Genomic DNA, 19,116 nt, shown 5'->3' with positions numbered 1-19,116 from the left:
GACAAGCCATCCTGAAAGGCATCCACGAGCGCAGCCTCATTCCAGGCGGAATCCTGGCTAAGCAGCCGGAAATCGCTGATATAGGCCTGTAGAGGGCGCTGACCCTGCCTCAAAGCTTTCAGGCGTCGGGTGGCCGTCTGCGCCTTAATCGGGTCCTCGTACATGAGGCGCATATGGTCACAAAACCCCCCAAAGTTATCCAACAAAGGGCTAGGCTGTGCCAACAGAGGCGTGCCCCAACGAGCTGCATCTCCCGACAGAAGGCTCAATACGAATCCCACCTTATCTCGGTCAGTGGGGAAATCAGCTGCTCTCACGCTGATATAAAGCTGGCATTGTCCCAGGAAGGCAGGAAACAGTTCTGGTTTACCAGCAAATTTATCCGGCATAGCTATCTGACATTTCCTCCTGGGTGGGGGGGCAGCATGTACCTGAGCCTGCAGTTGTGCCACCTGAGTGGCCAGCAAGGTGAGTTGCTGGTTGAGCTGGGCATTCTCGGCAAGAAGCTGCTCCATCGTAGTATTAAGGGGTGGGTGGCTGAAAGCAAACTGTTCTGAACCAGCCCTCTTCTCGCACCCCTAATCAAAAGAAGAGTCTGGAAAGCGTCCAAGACCAAAAGGCTTCTGCCAAGTTTTAATTACACTGTTACAAGAATACAAGAGCTTGACTTCTCAAACGGAAAAGTTGCTTTCAGCAACCAGCCCCTCCCCAAACACTTCTTTTATAGAGAGCTCAGGGCGTGGTCTCCCTGTGCCTCCTCCCGAGGAGTCCCATAGCCTTTCTTTGTTTGTCCCTGCTCGTCTGCCTCCTGCGTCGGGCGTCCTTGAACAGGGCCAGCTGTGGGTCATCATCCTCCGCACTCTCGGGCTCACACAGCTGAGAAGAGGTTCCCGGCTGAGGACTCTGCAAAGTCTCCAAATCATCATCAGCCGGTTTGTTTCCCTCCTCCCCCACATCTGAGTCCTCCGATACATCGGACCCGGCTGTCGGACCCACAGGCTGGCCCTGAGTCACAACAGGTCTGGAGGGAGATCAAGCCAGCCCGAGGCCACCAGGAATCTGGTCACCGATGGCACCGGCATCAAAGCGGGAGCTCCCTGGGGTCCAGAAGGGAAGAGGCGTGGATCGAGGAGAACTGGGAAGGAAGCGGCCAGAATTGATGGTTTGGACTGGGCCACCAAATTCAAACGATGACTTGATGGGCTGACCGTATTGGAAAGGTCATTGCTGAATACGGTTCTGCTGTAATCCAACAAATGATAGGGCCGTTTTTATCGGCCTGGGTCTCTTAAAGGGGCCGCAGAGGCTCTGGGGGTGCCAACGGGCTTCTGTAAACAACAGGCTGTGGCTTTTCCTGGGATCACAGCAAAGCTGCTTCAAGGAGTGGCCGACAGATGTGCTTCAGTGCAAAAATACTTTAGCTCAGAAAGGCTGCGTGGCCCCAACATCTGTCAGAATTAGTGGGCATCGACCCTCGTTGTTCGTGTGCCGCATTCCTGCCAACAATGTCCAGACCGGTCAGTTTGCGTGTATTTTGGCCACCGCGTCACGGAGTAATCCCAAACCCTAACCCCCTCGCCTGGCTTTATTCAAGCCGAGATTGCCTCCGAAGACCCAGGTTGCGTGTCAGTGTACAGGTAGTCCTCGTGTTACGACTGTAACTGAGCTTAAAATTTATGTTGCTAAGTGAAACATTTGTTAAGCGAGTTTGCCCCATTTTATGACTTTTCTTGCCATAGTTATTAAGTGAATCACTGCAGCTGTTCAGTTAGTGACACGGTTGTTAAGTGAATCTGGCTTCCCATTGACGGCTTGTCAGAAGGGGATCCCGTGACCCTCTGATGCTGCACAACTGTCGTAAGTACAAGTCAGTTGCCAAGCGACGTGGGGATGCAGCAACGGTTGTACGTGTGAAAAACGGTCACAAGTCACTTTTTTCAGTGCCGTTGTAACTTGAACGGTCACTCAATGAACCAGCTGTCCTGTTGCCTGCCTTCCTGTAACTTGGGTGACCGACTATCCTGAGGGTGTGAGGAAGAAAATGTATCGTCCACCGACAGGTCCGGATCATAAACCGTGTGATAAAATGAAAGAGCCCGAATGACGGGACGGGCTTCGCAACAACGAGCTTTGCTGGCTGGACGTAGTCTATGCGGAGCCTGATGGCTGCGAAGAAGGTTTGGAGTAGCTGAGTGCTGAGCAAATGCTCCGATCGTAGGCGAGGAGAGGGACGGGATCCCCTCAGTCCTTTAATCTGTTTATGGGCAGATGCATCGGGAATGTTTGCGGTGAGGCTAGCAGCCCCTCGGACAGGAACACAAAATGCGCACGTACCTCTGTCGCTCCTAGGAAAGAAAGAGCCTCCACTCCCATTTGTGCGAAAGGTATTCTTTTACTAGAAGCCCAGTGTGCAGATAATGCCGGGACGTTCACGGAGACGGGGAAAGTTTTGCAGCTAACGATAGAACGTATGGTGCAGCAAATAATACGGGTTTGAAAATCAACACATCAAAGACTCAGATAATCACTGCTTGATGAGGAAAAATGGGCAAACAGTTGCAAGGTATGTGCAGGTAGCTAATCACTAGAACAAGCACAGACAGGCAGTTGTGTTCTGGTTTAAGTTCTGAGCCAGAAACTGGGAGATGCTGGGTTCTGGTCCTGCCTTAGGCACAAAGCCAGCTGGGGGCCAGCCACTATCTCTCAGCCCTAGGCAGGAGGCAATGGCAAACCACTTCCGAAAAACCTTCCCAAAAGAACTGCAGGAACTTCTTCAGTCACCAATCAAGACTGACGTGAAGGCATTTAAGAAAAAAACAAGTAGGAGACTGTTCTAAAGATGAGAAATTGGTTGAAGGAATTTACGCGTGCACGCGCGCACACACACACACATCCTGGTAGAGGATCTATAGGTCTCATGAGGCCTGATGCAAGGAGTGACTATTACTTGTGAGAAGCCAGACGCCTGCAGATCTCTGCTGTTTTGCCCCATGGAAGGGAAACCATGGCTGTGGGGATGCCCCCTCCCCCACAATCCCACCCTTGACTCACCAGCTTGGCAGCTGCTTCCCAAGTCTGGGCACGGACATCAAGGAACAGGCCCCCCCTCAAAAAAAACGCCCCCTGCTATTGCACCTTGCAAAAGCTTTCTTGTCAAATCAAGCAGAGGTTGCCAGAAAAATTCAAGCTTTAGCTTCTCCCCTCAGTCCATGATTGAAGCTGGACTTTGCTGGGAAAATTAATTCCCAGACAATGACTGAAACAAAAGGGAATTAGATTTCGGGCCTGTTATTTCTGAGCATTTTCCCCCTGTGTTTTGCATAAGACTCCAAAAGAGAAAGAGAGAGACTGGCTTGGGGTAGGGAGGGGGTGGCGTACATGTCAGGCAAACAGCCATGTTGCACAGATGTCTTGTCCTTCCTTCAAGGCATTGATGGGGGACAACGGAAGAGTGGAGGAAGGTTGCTGGGACATAAACGTCCGACATAAAGGCTGGCAGGGCGAAGCTGAAATCACGGGGAGACTGGGGGTGGGGGTGGGGGTGACTATTGTAATGCGGGAGGGTTTTGTCCGGAGAATTCTCCTTCCCTGCCAGCTCCTGCCTCAAGCAACGCAGCAGACACACAGACCCTGCACCCGTCTTCACTACACACACAACCACGAACTCAAACGGGCTGCATCACAGGGAGGCAGCTTTGCCGGCCAGGAGGGGATCTTTAAATCGGTTTGACTGGATTCCTATAGCCTCCCATCCCGATCAATGACCCTGGGTGGCTCACAGTTCAAAAGGGATTGCGGGTTTGGTCGGAAATTGGGGGGTATCCACCAACCGCTATTCAGGCCAGGCCTGGGACCGATCACGGTGTGATGGGGCCTGGGCTGGGTGCCTCCGGGGCCCCGGAGCGGGGTGTGGCATTATCTATCCCCACGACGTTAGGGAATGGCAGCAGGCGATCGAACAGAGGGCCGTATCGATACCCGGGAGTGCGTGCCCGCTGCCTTCAAGCGGTGATGTGCTCCGACTCTCTGGTTTCGACCCGTGGTTCTGGGAACGAGGATGAGCAGCCACCTGAGCTCAGGCTTGTGTATTTTAACGCCAGGTCCGTAGTTAATAAGGCTCCTCTCATCCGGGATTTGGTTGAGGAGGAGCGTGCGGACCTGGCTTGCATTACGGAGACCTGGTTGGGCCCAGAGGGTGGTGTTCCTCTGATTGATCTCTGCCCACCAGGTTTCCGGGTGCTTCACCGGCCTCGGGCTCAGGGTAGGGGCGGGGGTGTGGCGGTAGTTGTGAGGGAGACCTTATGTCCGCGGGAGGCCACCGTTGTCCAACTATCCGGGTGTGAGTCTCTCCTCCTGAGATGTGGCCCTAGGGCTCAGTTGGGCTTGCTGCTGGTGTACCTTTCACCTAGTTGCGTAGCAGCAGCCCTGCCTGAGCTTCTCGATATCCTCTCGGGGTTGGTGATTGAGTTCCCCAAACTTATGATTTTGGGGGACTTTAATCTGCCGTCCCTGGGGGGATCATCAGAGTTGGCTCGGGAGTTCATGGCTTCCATGACGACCATGGACCTGATGCAAGTAATTCAGGGCCCGACTCATGGGGGGGCACACGCTCGATTTTGTTTTTCTATCTGGACGATGGTTAGATGATCTGGGTGGGGGTTCTCCAATTTTTTTTTTTTATTGAAAAGTTTTAAAAATACAGTTTTCCTTTAAAAACCCCCTTCCCCCTCCCTCCTCCCCTCCCTACCTCCCCCCTTCCCCCCCCTCCCCCCTCCCTCCTCCCCCCCACCTCCCCCCAACCCCCCTCCCCCCCCCCGGACTTCCCAGAGCTAAATACAAGGTATATATATATAAAAAAGCAATCATAAACAACCATATACTAACAACTATAAATTCTAAAATCCATCACTCTCTAACTTATATAGGATCAAACAAAACTTAGCATTATTAAATATATATAGAAGACTAAAATAGAAAAAGAAAAAAGAAAACGAAAGAAGACTTATTCGAATGCTACATAAAACTTCTTAACCCTATACTTGTTCTGGATAAACTCAATCCATTTTCTCCATTCCATAATATAATGTTCTTGCGAGTAATCTTTCAAATAGGCCGAAATCTTCGCCATCTCTGCCAAGTCGGAAACCTTTAAAATCCACTCTTGTATAGTCGGCAGTTCCTCTTTCTTCCAATATTGACCTATCAAAAGTCTTGCTGCCGTAACTAAATTCAACATCAACTTAGAGTCCACAACTGTAGCGTCATCAATTATTCCCAACAAAAAAAATTGCGGACAAAACTTTATCCTCCGTTTAAAAATCTTCTGCATATTCCACCAGACCTTTATCCAAAAAGCCTTGACCTTTTTACATGTCCACCATATGTGAAAATATGTTGCCTCTTCATCACCACACCTCCAACATTTAGGCTGATAATTCGGATACATACTTGCAAGCTTTTTAGGATCTAGATGCCATCTATAAAACATTTTATAAAAGTTCTCTCTTAGACTTTGAGCTTGAGTGAATTTTACATTCCTCACCCAGATCTTTTCCCACGTGTCCATTGTAATAACTTCCTGAATGTTTTGGGCCCATTCTATCATACAGTCCTTAACAAGCTCTGTTTCTGAATCGATCTCTATCAATGCAAGATATATCCGTTTAATATGTGCTGGTCCCTGATTTCTAATTTGCTTTATCAAATTTTCATCAGTCGTTGCAAATCCATTTTTCTGGTCTTCTTTCCACCTGGCCCGTAACTGAATATATTGAAACCAAGTCTTCTCCAATTATTATGCCCCTGTCGTGGACCAATCATCATCTCCTGCGGCTGGTCTTCCGTTTCGCCACTCCCCGTTGTGGGGTTACGGAACCAACAAGATGGTTCCGTCCTAGGCGCTTAATGGACCCTGAGCGGTTCCAGGTGGCACTTGGGTCCCCACCTGCCACCTTTGCTCACAGCTCGGCCGATGCCCTGGTGGAAGCCTGGGAAAAGGCAGCCACGGAGGCACTCGACCGAGTTGTACCCATGCGGCCCCTGACCCGGCGCAGATCCCAGTGGGCTCCATGGTTTTCTGCGGAGCTCCGGGAGATGAAGCGTCGGAGACGGGGCCTAGAGAGCTGTTGGAGATCCAGCCGGTCTGAATCCGACCGATTGCAACCAAGGTCCTCTATGAGGTCTTATCTCGCGGCGATGAGGACTGCAAGATCTAATTACTTTGCTACCCTCATCGCGTCTGCAGATAATCGCCCGGCCGCCCTGTTTAGGGTGACCCGCTCCCTCTTTAATCAGGAGGTGAGGGAGGAGCCCTTGCAGGGTCGTGCCGAGGAGTTTAGCCAACATCTGTCGGACAAAATCGCTCGAATCTGGACCGGTCTGGACTCTGACTGGGCAGAGTCTGACGGTGGTGACATGGGCGGTCTTGGAGATGTTATCTGGGAAGAGTTCGATCCTGTGTCTCCGGAAGATGTGGACAGGATCATGGGGAGGCTGAGCTCCACCACGTGTTTGTTGGACCCGTGTCCCTCCTGGCTGGTTTATGCGGCTCAGGCAGTGATAACTGCTTCTTTGAGTGAGGGTAGCTTTCCCGCCGCCTTGAAGGAGGCGGTGGTGAGACCCCTCCTCAAGAAGCCTGCCTTGGACCCGGCTGTTTTAAACAACTATCATCCGGTCTCCAACCTTCGCTTTCTTGTGAAGGTTGTTGAGAGCGTGGTGGCGCATCAGCTTCCTCTGTTCTTGGAGGAAGCTGATTATCTAGACCCGTACCAATTGGGCTTCAGGCCCGGGTACAGCACGGAGACAGCATTGGTCGCGCTGGTGAATGATCTCTGGCGGGCTCGGGACAGGGGTTGTTCCTCTGTCCTAGTCCTATTAGACCTCTCAGTGGCTTTCAAGACCATCAACCATGGTATCTTACTGTGGCATCTCAGGGGGTTGGGAGTGGGAGGCACTGTTTTGCAGTGGTTCTCCTCCTACCTCCTGGGACGTTCGCAGTCAGTGCTGGCAGGAGGGCAGAGGTCGGCCTCGAGGCCTCTCGTTTGTGGAGTTCCTCAGGGGTCGGTCCTCTCGCCTCTCCTGTTCAACATCTATATGAAGCCACTGGGTGAGATCATTCGTGGTTTTGGGGTCAGGTATCATCAGTATGCTGATGATACCCAGCTTTTTATTTTGACCCCAAACCACCCCAGTGATGCCCTCGATGTGATGTCCCGTTGCCTGGAGGCGGTTCAGGTCTGGATGGGGAGGAACAGGCTTTGGCTCAATCCCGACAAGACTGAGTGGTTGTACGTGCTGGCATCTCGGGAAATTCAGGTTATTCCATCTTTAACCATGGGGGGTGAGGTATTACCCCCCGTAGATAGGGCTTGCAACTTGGGTGTCCTCCTGGATTCACAGCTCTCCCTGGAAGATCATATAGGAGCGGTAACTAGGGGGGCCTTTGCCCAGGTTCGCCTGGTGCGCCAGTTGCGACCCTATCTGGACCGGGATGCCTTGTGTACACTCATGCACTTGTGACCTCTCGTTTAGACTACTGCAATGCTCTGTACATGGGGCTGCCCTTGAGGACCACTCGGAGGCTTCAACTGGTGCAGAATGCAGCCGCGCAAGTTGTGTTGGGGGTCTCCCGATACTCCCATGTAACACCTCTACTCCGTGAGCTGCATTGGCTCCCGGTTGCCCTCCAGGTGAGATTCAAGGTGCTGGTGATGACCTATAAAGCCCTAAATGGCATGGGTCCGGATTACTTACGGGAGCACCTGCTGCCGGCATCAACTTCCCTCCGTCCAGTGCGCTCCCACAGAGAGGGCCTCCTCAGGGTGCCGTCGGTCAGAGAGTGTCGGCTGGCGGCCCCCAGGGGGAGGGCGTTCTCTGTGGGCGCGCCAGACCTGTGGAACCGCTTACCGGTTGAGCTCCGGATGGCTCCTGACCTTCGCTCCTTCCGCCGTGACCTGAAAACTCACCCATTTGAACAAGCCGGCCTGGTCTAATGGGTTTGGGGTATTTTAATTGTAATTTTAATTAACTTTTACTGTAATTGGGCTATTCTATTTAATTCTCATTTTAACTTTTGTATATTGTATTTTTATTGCATTTTATTGCCCTGTACACCGCCCTGAGTCCTTCGGGAGAAGGGCGGTATAGAAATTAATTTTTTTAAAAAATACACTACCGTTAAAAGAACAAAAACATTTTAAAACCATAAAAAACAACCAAAATAAAGACACACAACAGCAGAGATACTGGCCGCTTAGCAATAAAACCAGGAAGGACGGGGTGGGTGGGCTCCCACATTCAGTGCCCCCAGGCTCAGAGCACAGCGCTGCTGTAATCTTGGATCCTTGGACAAGGGGACCCGGGGGGGGGGCGCTGGGCAGCCGGAACATCAGGCCAGTGTAGGGGACTGTTCGTGTTCACCTAACATGTCCTCAACTTATGCCCACAATGGGACCAGAATATCCATTACTAAGCAAGGCAGCTTTAAGCAAGTCACGCCCAATTTTATGACTGTTTCTACTATGGTTGTTAGGCAAATCATTGCAGTTATTAAGTGAACTGCTTGGTCGTTAAGTGAATACAGGTTCTCCCATTGGGCCGACTTAATAATAAATTTAAAAGGGACATTGGAGGTCATCTAGTCCAACCCCCTGCTTAGGCAGGAAACTCTATACCATTTCAGACAAATGGCTGGCCAGTCTCTTCTTAAAAACTTCCAGTGTTGGAGCATTCACCACTTCTGGATGCAGGTAGTTCCACTGGTTAGTTGTTCTAACTGTCAGGACGTTTCTCCTTAGTTCCAGGTTGCTTCTCTCCTTGACTAGTTTCCATCCGTTGCTTCTTCTCCTGCTTTCAGGTGCTTTGGAGAATAGCTTGGCTCCCTCTTCTTTGTGGCAACCCCTGAGATATTGGAACATGGCTATCATGTCCCCCCTCACCCTTCTCTTCATTAAACTACACATACCCAATTCCAGCAACCGTTCCCTATATTTGTTGCTCTTCTCTGTACCCTTTCTAGAGTCTCAACATCTTTTTTACATCGTGGTGATCAAAACTGGATGCAGTATTCCAGGTGTGGCCTTACCAAGGCATTGTAAAGTGGTATTAGTACTTCACTTGATCTTGATTCTATCCCTGTGTTAATGCAGCCTAGCACTGTGTTGGCTTTTTTGGCAGCTGCAGCACATGGCTGGCTCATATTTAAGGGATTGTGTACTAAGACTCCGAGATCCCTCTCACAGTTGCTACTATTGAGCAACTTAAAGTAAAGGTAAAGGTTCCCCCGCACATGCATGCTAGTCGTTTCCGACTCTAGGGGCCGGTGCTCATCTCCGTTTCAAAGCCGAAGAGCCAGCGCTTGTCCGAGGACGTCTCCGTGGTCATGTGGCCGGCATGACTAGACGCCAAAGGCGCACGGAACGCTGTTACCTTCCCACCGGAGCGGTCCCTATTTTTCTACTTGCATTTTTATGTGCTTTCGAACTGCTAGGTTGGCAGAAGCTGGGACGAGTAACAGGCGCTCACTCTGCTACGCGGCACTCGGGATTCGACCTGCCAAACTGCCGACCTTCTGATCGACAAGCTCAGCGTCCTAACCCACTGAGCCACCGCATCCCTTCTATTGAGCAACTTACCCCCATGCTATACCTGTACATTTGGTTTTTCTTGCCTAAATGTTTAACCTTACGTTTTTCACCACTGAATTTCCTTTTGTTAGATAGCGCCCAGTGTTCAGGTCTGTCCAGATCCTCCTGTATCTTAAGCCTGTCTGCTGGAGTGTTGGCTACTCCTGCCAGCTTGTCAGACGCCGGCAGGGAAAGTCACAAACGGCGACCGGATGACCATTTTTAAGGTGTTGTAACTTTGTACAGTCACTAAATGAAGGGAAGATAGAATAACAGGGTTGGCCGGGACCCTGGAGGTCTTCCAGCCCAGCCCCCTGTTCAAGCAGGAGACCCTCCACCCTTCTGGAGAAATAGCTGTCCGGAGGTGAGCCCTTCCTCTTGCCTCTGGAGGGCGCTCCATCACTGGAGACGTTCAGGAAGAGACTGGACAGTCACTTGTCTGAAATGGTCTAGGACTAGGGTTCTCCTGCGTGGGCAGGGGGCTGGACTAGAAGACCTCCAAGGTCCCTTCCAGCTCTATTCTATTCCACCATTTCTACTGGTTTGAGGACTACTCAACAGCCCCCCAGCAGGGATGGCTGAGTCTCATCCTTGCTGCTGGGGGAACCCGACCTCGCCTTCCCTCGGCTCTTGGCCCCCCTGTGGACGCCGAGTGCGGGGAAGCCATGAAGCCCCCCAGCCTGATATACTAACCTGGCAAGATTGCGTGAGGGGTGGTCCTGCTTCTGCCCACATACCAACCTGAGTGTGAGTGTGGGGGGGGGCAATGTTATTTTCCCCATGGAGAGTCGAGTGGGGTTTTGGATGCCGCCGGTGAGAGATTGCCGGCGGGTGACACCCAGGGATAGGGCCTTCTCGGTGGGAGCGCCTGCCCTCTGGAACCAGCTGCTGGTGGAGCTGAGAACTGCCCCCGACCTCCAATCATTCCGCCGGGGCCTGAAGACCTGGCTCTTTGAGCTCTCGGGCCCAGGCTGAGGAGAAATTTTTAATTGGGGTTTTTTAAGAGTACAGGGTCAATTTAATATTTTTAATTTGGTTTTTAACTTTTGTATGTTGGATTTTTTAATTCCCTGTAAACCGCCCTGAGTCCTCAGGGAAAGGGCGGTATATAAATGTAACTAAATAAATAAGAGGAACTACTCCGTGGCCTCTACAAAGGCCTGGATCTTTGGAGGGTCCCTGTAGGATTAATATTCAGAGGAGAGTAATGTTTCTTTTACAATTTTGGGAGGTTACTCGACTCTTTTTGCTATCTCTGCACAGGGCAGAGCAAAAATCAAGAGGTGAGGACTGCACCCAATTCCTGGAAAGCTTCTTCGATGCCCACAATTGGGGGGCTGGAAAAGCCTCCTCCGGAAGAGGGGTCCTGGCCAGGCAGGCCTTGGGGGGGGAAAAGAAACCTCAGAGTCCAGTTATCCCTGCAGACCTTCCCCTCCCCCGGGGGTGGGATTCTCAGGGTCCTCTCCAGGTATTGTGGCCTGGGGGCAGGATGAATTTTCGCCAGGCGGTCCTAACTGGAGGACCTCATGGGCCTGCAACGAGCAGCTTTTGGAGCTGAGCATCCAGTGCAGCAGCCTCAGGCTGGGGGTGGTTATGCCGGTGGCCTGGTCCAGCTGGAGCGTCCACCTTCACGGGCAGCCCCAGGCAGTTGGCCGTTTCGGGAATCGGTGCCGATGGGGGCCTGGGATGCTCTGGGCAGAGAGGTACCATCCCTGGCTGAGTAAAGGCTGCCCTGCCCGAGGTCCCCTGCACCTCTTTTTCCACCCAGAGGGCTCCGGGCGAGCACCGCCCCATCCTGAGCAGCTGCTGAGCCAAAATGCTCCCTTCCATCTTGGCACGATTAAACCTCCTTTCTTCCCATCCACTCTGCGACTCTTCTAGCTTCCAGTTCAGGACTTCCAGGGCATCCCCGGATGGCAATCTGTCATTGGGTGCCCTCTGCCGACTGAGGACAGCCCACTGCAAGGCAGCAGATGGCCTTACCCTGCCATTCACGGGGGGGGGACCCAGCCCCATGCTCCTCCACGGTGGAAGAGTCAAGGGTTCGATGACATAGCTCTCCCCCCCCCCATTGACTGGAGACAAGGAGGAGAGGAACCAGCAGCTGGCCCAGAAGGCTTCTGCCCAAGGAGAAAAACCACAACAGGCAACTTTAAGACTTGTGGACTACAACTCCCAGAATTGCTCAGCCAGCATGGGAGTTGAGGTCCACAAGCCTTAAAGTTTGCAAGATTGGGGATCCCTAATGTACAACATACAGTGTGTAAAGACTATAACCGGCACTATAGGGTAGAGAGGCAGAAGCTGGCAGAAAAAATATCTACAGTATAAACACTAGGTAGCAGTCAGAAGATCTGATGGAAATTCCTTAATCTGACCGCACATATTGACAGTCTCAGCCACATTTTCCCCCCCAGGGAAGAAGCATCCTAGACCAAGCCAAATCCAAAAATGCCAGGGAATTCCTGGAAACTTGGCATTGGGAGAAATCAGTCATCACTAGATAATGTAGAGATAAAGCAGATTAATACATCAGAGACAATAGGCTAAGTGTCAGAATCCATTTATATCACATTTCATAAATGTATAGGTAGAAACAAAAGACCAGAAGACATACTTTGCAGCAGCCAGCACCCCAATAAGCAGGGATTAACACCAGACAAACACGCAGAAAACAATAATCAAGGGATCACCAAGGAGAAACCTACACACACACACACACACACACACACCCAACACTAGCAGGGCAAGCTACTGTACATAAACCAGGAGAAAACCCCACACTCACTGACACTGATGGTATTACTTACCTGGGCCATGAAACGTCTGGAAGGAAACCAAGTTGAGAGAGCGTCAAGGACACCACAGTTCAGCCCTGAGTGACAGAGACGGTCACGCATAAGAAATAGCTTTTGAAAAAGGGGTCATCCAGCTCCAAAGCGAATCATCGCCAGAATGGCGAGGGGGTGCTTGTCCCTCAAACTGTGAGGGATAGGAGAGCTTAAGGGGGCGGGGATGGACTTCAATGTCTTTATGACCTCAAAGCTGTTGCTTTTCAGAGTGTTTATAAGTAGAGCTGACTGGCCCGGAACATGGCTGGCTGCTCTGGGTCTGGTGGCAGAGCGGAAACTTGCTGAGCTGGTGCCGGGCAGCCTGGCCAACTCTGCCATCTGTCACTGGAGGCCAGTGGACCAGAGCCTCTGAGCGGAGGGTGCTGGAGCTTATTAGCAGCGGCCCGGAGAGCATCTCGGTGGCAGCCTGAGAGGGCAAAGAGGTGCCCGGGAAGCTGCTGGGCTGTGCGAGGGGCACGTGGCAGGAAGCGTCTCTGGGTATCGGGGGTGGAAGGTCGGCCTTAAAGGGTTCAGATTTGTCTATATGAAACCAGTGGAAGGGGACATCCAGCAGTCTGGGGCGCAATTCCATCCGTCTGCTGATGAAACCAGCTGTATCACCAGCATAGGGATGGTATGGTTGGCACCTATTCTGTATTGGAAGTGGTGGGTACTGACTGGAGGATTTTAGGAAGAGGCTGGGCAGCCATTTGTCTGAATTGGAATAGGGTCCTCTGCTTGAGCAGGGGGTTGGACTAGGAGACCTCCAAGGTCCCTTCCAGCTCTGTCACTCTGATGCAGTCCAAGTCTCCTCCTAGGGCCCGGAGGCTGTTGGGGTCTGGAAGGAGCAACATGGAGGCAGATAACTCCAAGGACGGACGTGAGGAATGGCTCCTGCGTTCATCAAAGGGGGAAGGGCAGGTCTGGGCGTGGGCAGAGGGCTTCTTGTCTTCTCCTGGACATCCAGGTGAGGCCATCTGGGGGGAAAGGCAAGGCCTGCAAGGCACAGCTGGAGGAGACGAACAGGATGAACAGGACGTTCTCCCGTTGGCCGCCCGGCGGTCAGGAGAGGAGGGGGCGGGGTGGCCCCTGTTGCTGTTGGGAGAAGGAAGAGAACCTGCAGTGAAGCAGTTTCCAATAAATCTCGGAGTGAATGAAGGCGAATCTACATGTCCCGGGATCACGTTGCAGGATCCAATCTGGGTCACCGGGACCAGAGGTGTTTGTCTTCCGAGCTTTCGGACTGGTGCTGGGGCCCGTCCTCGGGGAGAAGTGCCCTCCAGCAGAGGCTGTGCTCCTTCTGTGCTCTCCTTCCGAGCACTCTGCTGGAGAGAGGTTCTCCCCGAGGACGGGCCCCAACACGCGTCCGAAAGCTCGGAAGACTAAACCTCTGCTCCTGGTGACCGGTGACCCAAACTGGATCTGGCAACTTTCAGGATATTCTTTCGGGATGACCAGCATTCAGCACCGTCTGTGATCAGCCCGTCCTCCTTTTCCGGAAGTGGCAGAATCCGAGAACGTAGGGATGGGAAGGGCAGTGGAGACTAGTCCAGCGCATTTCCACATGCAGGGGTCTCCTACAATGGTCTCCCCAACCAACAGCCTTTGTTTAGTGAAGGAGGAACCGCCACCTCTGAGGCAGTCTGTTAAACAATTTTTTCCTGTCCGGTCGCAAAATCTGCTTTCTTCTAACTTCAACCCACAGTTTCTTATTTTGCTTTTGGAAACAATTCCGGACAATTCCGTCCTGTTCTCTCCACTGCAGCCCTCCAGACCCTCGAGGAAAGCGATCGTGGCTTCTTCCAGGCTCCTTGGCCTCCCAGTTGCTCTCCTCTGGGCAGGCTTCAGCTCGTCGGTGTCCTGTCTAAAATGCAGCGCCCAGAAGTGGACACTGCATCCTAGCTAAGGCTTGGCCGGTGCAGGATAGAGAGGAATTAGGGCCTCTTTTCATCTTTACATTGTTACACCCCCTGGGATTGCCCTTCTTGCAGCTGCATCATCCTGTTGGGCCACCGTGTGACCATCAAGCCTCCTAGGTCTCCTCCGCCTACATTTCTGCCTAGAGCAGCCCCTCCCCTTCCATACTCAGGCCTTTGGTAGGTAGGACTGGAGTTTCTGACCTTCCCTTTGCTGACTTCTGCCCATTGTTCTACCTGGTCAAGATCCTCCCGTCTGTCACCACCGCCTAAGTGTGAGTCTCCCCAATGTTTACATCATCTCTGAGTGTAACAGTTGTATTTTTGTGGGGTCCCTGAGTTTGTTGGTTTTCTTGCAAATGTTTCGTTACCCAACTATCATCAGCAGTGATGATGTTCCCTAGTTGGGTCATGAAACATCAGCAAGAAAATCACCCAGCTCAGAGAGCACAAGGGACCCCACACTCCTCCTCATCTTCATCATCATCATCCTCTTCCTCCTCCCCCTCCCCCTCCTTTCTAGCACTGATGAGATTAGCTAGTTGTGTAATGAAGTCTGCAAAAGACAGCTCAGAGAGCACCAAGGTCCCCACGGTCCTCCTCCTCCACAATCCCCCTCCCTTCTAGCACTGAGGACGTCGCCTAGTTGGGTCATGAAACGTCTGCAAGAAAGCAACCCAGCTCAGAGAGCACCAAGGGCCCCACAGTTCAACCCTGAGCTACAAATATCCTCTTCTATCAGTTGTATTTCTTAATCCCGCTTGTTAGTGATTTGTAAAGATGATGGTCACCACAGGGGACCAATCAGAGCCCAGGATGTCCCAGTGAACTCCCCTCGCAGCCTGATCTCTGCCCAGCTCTGTACAGTACAGCACGTTACTTGTCTAATGGTGGTTTGTCCAGCCCACACTCGTTCTCTTTTCCACTAGAACCTCAGGAAGACTTTGTCCCATGTTTTGCTAAAGTCTAGGTATTTATGCCCACTGCACTGCATTCCCCGTGTCAACTAAAGTGGTCGCTCTCACAAAAATAAGACGGGACTTGTTTGTCATGATTTATTCTCGCTAAACTCAGGCTAAAGGATTTGCTAAATGCTCACAAATCGACTCTTCTGAACTTTTCTCTGGTGTTTGTTGATGTCCGGCTGAGAGGCCTGCAGTTGTCGGCGTTCTCTTTCCCCGTTTCTGAAGACAGGAAATCGTTTGCCCTTCTCGAGCCCTCTGGCACCTCTCTTGTCCTCCGTGATTCGCCAAAGATCCAGCCAGGAGCCCCCGGGTGAGCCTTGCTGGCTCTTTCAAGACTGGCAGACGCACCCGGCCTGTTCTGGGGACGTTACAGAAGCCAGACTTGCCTTGGTCGGGAAACGGGCTGCAGACCCTGCGTCGCAAGGACTTCCCAGGCATCCGACACTGGAGGTTTTTAAGAAGAGACTGGACAGCCATTTGTCTGAAATGGTATCGGGTTTCCTGCCTGATCAGGGGGTTGGACTAGATGACCTCCAAGGTCCCTTCCAACTTTACTATTATGATTATTATCTGGGATCCCTCCAGATCCTTCCAACTTTGTTTATCGGCCTGTGTAGCTGATTTCTCCGAGTGTCCCGGATGGAAAGCAGGATTTGGGCCAGGCTGGCTGGCATGTTGAGTTACCCCATCAGAGCTCAGATGTTTGGCAAAGCAGAGCCCCCTGGAGTTTCAGCTTCGGTCTGGAGCTTTTGGGGGGATCGGCATCCCCTGCGAGGAAGCCCTGCAGAGATTGGAGCAGGGGGTCGGTCTCTCTGCATCCGGTCCCTGGCCAGGAAGGGCCTCCAGGAAGAGGCGGGGGAGGGGCTGTCCGGAGCCGAGGGTCCAAGCGGAGGGCAGCAAGGCTGGGCAGCTCCTTTGGACCTGGCAGAGTGGGGGCCACCAGGGAAGCTCAGCTGGCCCCTCCCTGGAGCCCAGCGAGAAAGTCCTGGAAAAAGCAACACTTGTTTTGCTTCTCAGCTGGCTGGCGGTACAAGGTGTGAATCTGTCAGTCTGATGGATTAAACCTTGGTTTTGCTCCAAGTCGGAAGCCGCCTTCCACCACCACTCACAGGCCGCTGTTCTCCAGGGCTCTTCTGAAGGCCTCGGAGACAGGCTGGTTCGCGGGATCTGCTGGGATCCTCAGGGATCTGCTGCCAAATCCTTGCTTCCGAGGCAAGGCCGCCCTTTTCCCAAGTGGCGGTCCTGCCATCGGCCTTCCCGTTTCATTGGCAGCCGTCGTGCTTCCTAACACGGAATCCCAGCAGGCGCTAATGGGGGCGACCGTGGGGTGCAGCTGGTCCCTGGCAGGTCGCGTCGTAACGGTTCAAAGCTACGACGGTGCTGAAAAAAGTGACATGACCATTTTTCACAGTTGCAGCCTTTGCGGCATCCCGACAGTCAGCTGATCAAAATTCAGGCGCTTGGCAGCTGGTTCATACTTACGATGCTCGCAGTGTCCCAGGGTCATGTGACAGCCCCCCTTTTGCGACCTCCTGTCAAGCAAAGTCAAAGGGGAAGCCAGATGCACTTAGCAACCGGGTTACTAACTTATCAACTGCAGCGATTCACTTAACAACTATGGCAAGGAGGGTCGTAAAATGGGGCAAACTCGCTTAACAAATGAACCGCCCATCTGGTGGGGGGAATGAGTCCTGTGAGGCTTTCTCGGGGAGAGCCAATATCCAGGTCCCTCAGAAAGTCTCCCCGGCAGGCAGGAAGAGCCGCTGATCGTGGGCACAAGTGTAGATCGGTCGCCTCGCCACAAGTGACGGTGCCCATCGGGACCCCCCATCCCAATGGCTGCCCAGCTCTTTTGTGGCAGCTCCCGTTTCTGGGCGCCTCGTCTCCAAGGAGGAGTCCTCTGCCTCTCAGGTCACCTCCCGGGTCAAACCCTTCCGGGTCAGGCAGCTGTGCAGGTTCTCCGGTTCACGGCTGGACTTAGAAACCTGACCTAGAAAGGTGATGTGGCCCCCACAGGTGTGCCCAAGCAAAGGGCCCCCCAGCCAGTCTGGCCTGACCTTCTGGGTGGCTTCTGGGGAATGGGCTGACAGGGCTGCTGGCCAGGCTCGGACCCGCGAAGCGGCTGAAAGAAAACGGGGGGCAGCCCAGCGGGCATTCAGCACGGCAGTCTCAGCACCCTCTCTTCCCTCCAGGTGATGGAAACCCCAAAGAAAGCAGCCCGTTCATCAACAGCACCGACCCGGAGAAGGGAAAGGAATACGACGGGAAGAACATGGCGCTCTTTGAGGTCAGCAGGGTGCGGGGAGGGGGAGGGAGCCCTCCCAGGGGCCACAGTAGCTTCCTCCTCTCGCCCGAAAAGGCCCCTGGAGTGCCAGAGCGGCCCACCCAGGGCTCCGCCAGGGGCATCTGGCTGGGCAGGGGAAGCTTCAGCCCCAGGAAACTGGAGGATCGGGCTGGCAGGGTGGGAGGGGCAAGGGGCTTCCCCAGGAGCGGCCCCCAGCCCTCCCCTCCCTCTGCTCCCTTAACTAACAGGAGGAGATGGACACCAGCCCCATGGTCTCCTCCCTGCTCAGCGGCCTGGCCAACTACACAAACCTGCCCCAGGGCAGCCGGGAGCACGAAGAGGCGGAGAACAACGAGGGGGCCAAGAAGAAGCCCGTCAAGGTGAGGGCAGCCAGGCAGGAGCAGAAGAGCCGCATCCACCCACTCCCCTCTCCTTCCTCCAGGCCTCAGATCTGGGCTGCAGGGCCTGGATGACCAGGAGGGGGCAGCTGAGCACAGCCTTCCCTCTTGTTCTCCACACTGCCCTCCAGTGGCGCTGTGGGGTTTTGCAGCCCAGCCCAATTCTTTCTCTACTGGTAAGAGGATGCCCAGCTTGGGGGTCCTCTCCGGTTGCCTGGGGAATCTACAGGGCCGAGGCAGGAAGGCCTCTGGTGAGGGAAGGGAGGGAGCCCGCCCCCCAACCACCCACCCACCTTGCTTGGGCCCAGCCTCACGCCCCGCACTCTTCCTGCAGGCCACACGGATGGGCACCTTCATGGGCGTCTACCTGCCCTGTCTGCAGAACATCTTTGGCGTGATCCTCTTCCTCCGCCTCACCTGGGTGGTGGGCATCTCGGGCATCATGGAGTCCTTCTGCATGGTTATCCTCTGCTGCTCCTGTGTGAGTCCCCCTCCGGGTGGGGGCTGCTGGCCGGGCAAGGGAGGGTCTGGGCAGATGTGCCCCTCCTGCTTGAGCCCCTGAGCAAGGTGTCCAGCCCATAGCCCAGCCTGCAACCGTGATAAAGGGTTGCCCCCCCACTGGCCCACAGGCATCGGTGGGGGGGGAGGTGGGCAGCCCAGTCAGACCTGGAAGGGCAGCCGTGCTTGGGCCGGGCTCGGAGGCAGCTGCCTGGGTGGACGAGCGTACCAGGAGCTGAGCCCTGATGGGCCATTTCCCCGGCTTCCATCCTACCCCCCCCCCAGAGCTCCCTCCCTCTTGGGCAGCCAGGCCTGGCTAGCTGCTTCTCCCCCAGAGCTCTGGGTGCAAATCCCCGTGGCCTCTGCAGCCCTCAGCCTGCCCGCTGCTCATGGCTGGCCAAGGGATGCAGCTAGGGGACCCTGGCTGAGGGGGGGCTGTCTGAGGGTGTGCTTGAGCCTGGCTGTGGGGATCCCCACCCCGCCTCTGGGCTCCCAGGGAAGGTGCTCCTCCCAATGAGCGCCTGGCGGGGGGCTTCTGGGTCCTGCAGTTGGAGGCGTGACTAGCGAGCACCCCCCTCCCCCCACTTCTTTGGCTGGAGAA

At 53.8% G+C, this 19,116-nt stretch overlaps 1 protein-coding gene across 2 annotated transcripts in view; it reads left to right on the top strand.

The window, feature by feature from the left end:
- SLC12A5 (solute carrier family 12 member 5) overlaps positions 1-19,116 on the top strand; it is a gene marked incomplete at both ends in the record, with an annotated part of 91,500 nt that overhangs the window by 53,923 nt on the left and 18,461 nt on the right. For both annotated transcript variants that reach the window (XM_083361053.1, XM_083361054.1), the window contains 3 exons: positions 17,528-17,622; positions 17,868-17,999; positions 18,352-18,498. In XM_083361053.1, the coding sequence (XP_083217179.1) occupies positions 17,528-17,622; positions 17,868-17,999; positions 18,352-18,498 (374 nt within the window). The remainder of the gene's footprint in view (positions 1-17,527; positions 17,623-17,867; positions 18,000-18,351; positions 18,499-19,116) is intronic.

Source organism: Vipera ursinii (assembly GCF_947247035.1).
Source record: "Vipera ursinii genome assembly, chromosome: 3".
NCBI lineage: Eukaryota > Metazoa > Chordata > Lepidosauria > Squamata > Viperidae > Vipera > Vipera ursinii.
The sequence above is the reverse complement of the archived record's forward strand: the minus strand, read 5'-3'. Positions and strand labels throughout refer to the sequence as shown.